At 39.5% G+C, this 6976-nt stretch overlaps 1 protein-coding gene across 1 annotated transcript; it reads left to right on the plus strand.

Moving 5' to 3' along the window:
- The first annotated feature begins 1687 nt into the window (after positions 1–1687).
- LOC137184915 (thyrotropin-releasing hormone receptor-like) lies at positions 1688–6462 on the plus strand. The gene is made up of 2 exons (XM_067593041.1): positions 1688–2509; positions 3198–6462. The coding sequence occupies exons 1-2, from the start codon at positions 1733–1735 to the stop codon at positions 3594–3596; spliced, it is 1176 nt and encodes a 391-aa protein (XP_067449142.1). The 5' UTR covers positions 1688–1732; the 3' UTR covers positions 3597–6462.
- Positions 6463–6976: the final 514 nt, after the last annotated feature.

Genomic DNA, 6976 nt, shown 5'->3' on the forward strand with positions numbered 1-6976 from the left:
TGCCCTTTCCCATAAGATGAAGTGTTAACTAAATTATGTCTGCTGGTGGCAAAAAAAAAAAAGTTTACTTCATAATTAGTGTCATTTCAATTCAATAGCCAATCACTGCAGTGGATGTGTTGAATTGCGGGCTACCGCCTCTGCTCTTTCAATAATTGCAGGGTTTATGGTTACAGCCATGGTCACAGTGCCTTGACATGACATTCTGAGCCTGGATTGGGGAGGTGGAATTGATTTTTAAGTTGGTGGCTGCACGAGGAGGTGTGTTGCACTGTGGATGTAATGGTGTGTGATGTGAGAGGGAGGGTTGCACTGGGAAAAATAGAGAGGGAGAGCGAGAGAGAGACAGATGTGGATGGCTACAGCAGCACTGGAGGAGGACTAAGCAGTCATCTGTGTTTCTTGGTTGATTGCACCTGAGCACTGCTACCATGTCAGAGTGAGCGCTGCTTTTGCAAACGATGGTAAGCTGCCCGTTTCCTTCTCTTCAAAATATCTATTTAGTCTCCCACACTTCTATTTTTATTGATTTGAATCAACTGTAAATGTTTAATGTTTAATTTATTTCCGCTTAGTCTTTGTCACAGGCCACATGTAAAATACTTTGACTAAGGGGTTGTACAAAAAAATGATTAGGGGAGGAGGTCAGAAAAGGGGGAGGGTGATGTGGTTTTTCCTCTTTTCTGAAGGGAAGATAGTTTGACCATTTTTGGAAGACCAGGGGATTGTCTTTAATTTCCACTCAACCTAAATTTATATTTCAGCCTTTCCTTGCAACATAAAAAAAATTGAAAGTCAAATGAGGGCTTTGGTGTGTGCATTTGGTCCTTAAGGTGCACTTTTTGCAGAGGGCAATAAACAGGGTTTTATTCCCACCACAGTGAACTAATACAACCAATATGTCAGCTGTGAGAAACACATAGTACACTGTGTGTGCATCTTTATGGATATTAATGATTAAATTTGATCTCTTCTAGCAGTCATTCCCCCCTCACTTTAGTCTGCATCATTACAGAAAGAAAGAAAAAGTTATGCATCATATAAAGTTGGCCTATTTTATCATTCAAGTTGAGCCTTTTTATTTAGTATCTCTTTATTCTAAAACATAGAGTTTTCGGAAAATATACTGGAATATACTGTGCTTCTGCTGTCAGGGCTCTGAGGCTCTGGAACAACTTGCCTGAGGAGATCAGGCTCGCTGAGTCTCTTTCAAATGTCTTTTTGAAACACACTTATCATTCAGCATGATCCTGGTTTTAGCTGATGTCTGCATGATGCAGGATTTTTTTTTTTGTCTGTTTCTGTTTTCTTGTGTACCAGATTTCATTTTATAGTCTTTTAATGCTCAAGAGATGCTTTATTGTTAAAGCACTGATTTTTAAAGCTGCTACAAAAATAAAGTTATTATTTATAATTTGCTAATTTCACTTCTAATGTGCATATTGGTGTCTATTGTGAAAATTATTATCTCATTAATATATTAAGTTTTACATTCGATTACATGTCAAATTCTTTATGCCTGGCCTTTTTCAGTTATTAATAGTGAAACAAGTTGTATGAACTACTGTAGGCGGAGGGTGTTGCTTTTTCAAAAAGTGAAATATAAGATTCAGACACCCTCCACTTTTTTTTTGAACAGTACCCAACTATTGTTTCCCTCCATTTCTGTCTCTAGGATTCATGTTTGTGCCCCTGAAGATCAACTGAATTGTGGCCACTGGACTTTAGCACAATGGAGAACAACACAACCATCTTTCAGGATGTCACTAAGCTTGTAAATCTGACACAAATACCTTTGAACCCTCTTGAAGAGCAGGTCATAACAATATTTTTGACCATGCTCATCTGTGGAGTTGGGATTGCTGGGAATATCATGGTGGTGCTGGTTGTGCTGCGCACTAAACACATGGTGACCCCGACTAACTGCTACCTCGTTAGCCTGGCTGTCGCAGACCTCATTGTGCTCCTGGCTGCGGGGCTGCCTAATATCTCTGATGTTGTCGCCTTCTGGATTTACGGCTACACGGGATGCTTGTGTATAACTTACCTTCAGTACCTGGGCATCAATGTGTCGTCCTGCTCCATCACAGCGTTCACCATCGAACGATACATCGCTATTTGTCACTCCATAAAGGCACAGTTCATATGTACCGTTTCCCGCGCCAAGAGGATCATAGCTGGAGTCTGGGTGTTCACCTCACTCTACTGCATCATGTGGTTCTTTTTAGTGGACACAGATGAAACCGTCTATACCAACGGAGTGGTGGTTACCTGTGGCTACCGTGTCTCCAGGAGCCTTTACATGCCGATCTACTTCCTGGACTTCACTTTGTTCTATGTGATCCCGCTCGCTGTGGCAACTGTGCTGTACGGGCTCATCGCCAGGATTTTGTTCATGAGCCCTCTGCCCTCGCATCTCAACGACAGAGACGGAGGAGGGTCGGTTCACCAGGGTCACTCCAACAGTACTAACAAGGCCAATAAGGGTGCAGTCTCTGCAAGGAAACAGGTACAACACTGGAAAACAAACATCTTATTTTAGGCACACAGCTCTGTAGACGGTACAGTCGGTCAGTTGGTCCGCCACTTTGGTCCAGAGTGAAAAATCTCGACAACTATTGGATGGATTGACATGACATTTGTAGACATTCATGGTGCCCAGAGGATGGATCCTACTGATTTTGGTGATCCCCTGACGTTTCCTCCAGAGCCACCATGAGGTTGACATTTATGGTTTTGAGTAACAACTATTAAATGTAAATGGATTGCCATGAAATTTGGTTCTGACAGTCATGTTCCCCTTTAAGAAATTATAACGGGCATTATTCAAGAAATTGAGTGTCAGATTAACTGACAATTGAAAGAATCGTTAGTTGCCGCCCTATTAAACCTGCTTAACATCAGCATATTAGCATTGTCATTGTGAGCATGCTGACGTTAGCATTTAGCTCAAAGCACTGCTGTTTCTAAGTAAAGACTGCGAGTATACTTAGAAATATACTTATAAATATATTTAGAAACATGACCGTGAACTTAGTCGTGTTATTACAACATCTATTACACTGACAATGAGTCATGGCATGCAGCATGTGTGTTACCTTAACGATAATTGTACAGTTCCTCATTATTGTCACATAATTACATTCTGTTCCTCATTCCCTTGCTCCTCGATCTTTTTTTCTGTGGTGCAACAACAGATAACTAAGATGCTGGCTGTGGTGGTCGTCCTCTTCGCCTTGCTGTGGATGCCTTACCGAACACTGGTGGTGGTCAACTCCTTCATCGACCCTCCTTACCACAACACCTGGTTCCTGCTCTTCTGCCGGATGTGCATCTACACCAACAGTGCCATCAACCCCATCATCTACAACCTCATGTCGCAGAAGTTTCGCGTCGCGTTCAAAAAGCTCTGCAAGTGCAACTACCAACACAAAGAGAAAGCGGCCGAGTACCATGTGCCGATGTATTACAGCGTGATGAAGGATTCATCTCATGAGAGCAACGAGCTCGTCACAGACCAGGAGGAAGTGAGCAGCAAGGTCAACAGGAGGTTAAATGTGACGGAGGATGATACAAGCACATTCAGCATTTCTTAAAAATGAGTCTCATTTAGGAAATTATCTGTAAAAGTCCCTAAGATTGTTGTTATTTCTGCCAGTTAGAGTTATTTATTAAGGCTGAGATCATTGTTCTCTGTGACGGGGGTTTTGTTTGTGGTGTAGTAGTTGTCATACTTTTGCATCAGTATTGTAACTGTGTTGTAAATACTGGCTTTAGTGTACTTCAGAGTGCTAGTGGGACATTATAGTGGCATTGTAATGTATGTCATCACTACAGAAAAATGAGTGAGTTCTTCGAAATGCTTTTGGAAATATTTAAATAACCATTTTTAGTGCTCATAAACAAAAAATGAAGTAAGAACAACTGTGAAAGATGGACATTTTATTATATATTATACATGTGTTACTGATGCTTTGATTATATATTTTAAATTAGATGTTAGAACTGATGTTTGAATAGACGTCGCCAGTATGAACTCAACAACAATGATCTAATCTTCAGCATAATGTATCTCTGTGTCTCTTGATAACAAATGCACTTGTGCTTTTCAGGTGCTCAGGCTGCGGGTACACGTGTTACTGGAGTGGAGCACACTCAGATGAATCACACTCTTCAACAGCACTAACACACAGAACCCTGTTTCATCTAACACTTATTTATACATTTATTCCAATTCAACAAGAAAACATTAACAGGACAGACAACAACAACAACAACAAACAGGGGGAAAAAAAGAAGAGTAAGTGTAACACATCCTGTTCATACAGAACAAACCCATCATGTTGTGTCGACTAGAGGTCTGGTTTAATGTTTCTAACTAAAGCCATTTAATGCATCACGTCATGTAACTGTACCAAACTGTGGCTCACATAGTTGTAGGTATTTATTTAACTGAACAGTCTCATTGGTGAACCTCGACAACAAGAAGCGAGAGACCCACATTTGCTAACACAAGCAAATTGTCAAAAATATGAAAATTGAGATTAAATGCCTTTTTAACCCTTTTAGATGACATCCCCGGTCATATTGTGCACCTATTTAACAATATATGCCAAAAAAATCAATTTCTTTGTATTCTTATATTAAAATCCAATTATGTTTTCTTCCTGTAAAACAAAATATGACGTTTGCTTACATAGGTTTGAACCAATAATATCATGACGTCCACCCATCAATCAATCTTCAACTTTTAGTAGCACAGAGCTAAGGTTCGTTATGTCTCACCCTCTTCTCAATGTTCAAATCAAATCCCACCTGTCTATCCTGTTTCACTCGGAAATATGTCACGATACGGAAGTTAAACACTCTTGAAATGCTGTTTCATCTGGACTTGAATAAATAATATACAGTATTATGTAAGATCATTACAATTGTGAAATATATACAGTAAATCTCAGCAGGATAGCGAACCAGCTTCTAAAGACAGCTGTAGGTTAGCATGGTTACATTAGCAGCTAGGCTAACAACATAAACTACATAATTTAAAGCCCCTACACACCCATGATTCACCCACACAGGTGTTTTTTTTACTTATGTTGCCTGATTATAGCTCGTCTCAAGACTGTTTGGGGTGCTGTGACATGCAGATAAGTGGGAGAATTTGAAATGCTCAATATGTGCACAAATATTCGCACTAAATGGCATGAAGAATACAGAAAAGGCTCGGATCTTGGACTGTTAAAGTACAGTCGGAACAGATTTCACTCCCTTTTAATTTCTACAGAAGACTTGTATCCGCTCTCAGTCGTGAATTGACCCCTGGCTCTTTTCCTTTGCACAGTGTTCAATCTGACTGACCTGTGAAATCATGAGACTCTGAAACAGGCAGTTTGAGAGAGGGGTCGGGATTGACCTCTCATTTTGGAAATATTGTTTGTGTATCTTCTTGTTTTATAACTGCAGGGCGAAATAATACGAGCAGCGGAGAAGGAGGGAAGCAGCTTGGCTGTAAATGCAATAATGGTGACAGAATAATAACAGTGAAGTGTTTATAATTATAATTTACAACTTTGTGGAATGATGTTGTTAGCCTGATAGCCATGCTAGCTTCCACAGTTTATGTTTACAAACCTACTCACACTATTTCCTGTCCCGCCTGCTTTTTTTTTTTAATGCATCATGTGAGTAAATTTCACCTGGTAGGACTGCAGCTTTAGTTTGTGACTATTTACACTGTTATCATTGTCACTAGTTCATAGAGTTTGGTGATATCATGTAATTCACAGTGTAGCTCCACCAATCTCAACCTGACTAGAGGTCTAATTAGCCAGAATAATTGAAAACAACTCTGTAGTTCTGCAGGGGCTTTAATATTAAACGTTTTAGTAGCACAAATGTTTGTCTTTGTAACACCAACTACCTCCTCTTATACTCCTTCAGTCTGTCACCGGATTTGCTTCCTAACTAAAAAAACAACACAGAAACTCTCCATCAGACCGTCCACTGACAGTATTTTTGCCCCCCAGAGCTGTTCTGCCTCTGCCAAAGTCTACAAATCAATTTCAATTCAAAACATCAGTCAAGTCAGAGAATGAAAATAAAGTTGTCATTTTTAGCCACTGGAGATGTGCAACTAATCTGACAGCAAGCCCATAATGGAACAAATGTTGCTGTGATGCTAATTGTTGTCTACAAGTTTGCAGATCGTCTTGTGCTGTCAGGCACTTTACCGCACGTCTCTGCGCTGACCTTTCTGTTTGTTATATACCTTGGTGCGAAGTATCTACAGAACACCAATAGGAGATCTGTTTATAAATCCCTTTCACGATGTGTTTAATATATTTATCTATTCTGTATATTGTCAGCTAGAAGTTGATCTTGTGTAATAACATTTTGTAAACAGGCTTTGTAGTTTCATGTGAACTGAATTTTACAGACCTCAGAAATGTATACATACATGGTATTTATTTATGGAAGACGTTTTATGTGTCAAATTGAAATAAATCTTGACGGTTATTCATCTGATATTTTCTTTAGAAGTGTTTTAATGTAAAAGAGAAAGTGTAGGTACAACATAAACATAGTGATCTGCTGTATATTAGCACTGGCTTTTAAGCAAATAACAGAGGAATCATTTCAAGGACACAAATATAAGGACGACACTTCAGCATGTAAATAACATTAATAACAGTTGGAATAACAATCATTAGATAAATATATGCCACTATGGAAATGTAAAGCAGTTGTAGGAACTAATCCAGCTTCACCAACATATAAGGTTGGGCACCTGTAGAGTCAATAATGAAGGAGCCATATTCTCTGTCACATCGAAAATAAAGCAATTAAGTCCTTCTGGACGCCACGCAGACTGTATAGCGTTGATAAATTCCATATGAGGAGTATTTATGATGGGAGAGACGTCTCGAGGGTCTGAAGGAAAGAATCAATGAAGGCAGAAACACACAGCCGAGACCTG

Source organism: Thunnus thynnus, chromosome 6 (genome assembly GCF_963924715.1).
Source record: "Thunnus thynnus chromosome 6, fThuThy2.1, whole genome shotgun sequence".
NCBI lineage: Eukaryota > Metazoa > Chordata > Actinopteri > Scombriformes > Scombridae > Thunnus > Thunnus thynnus.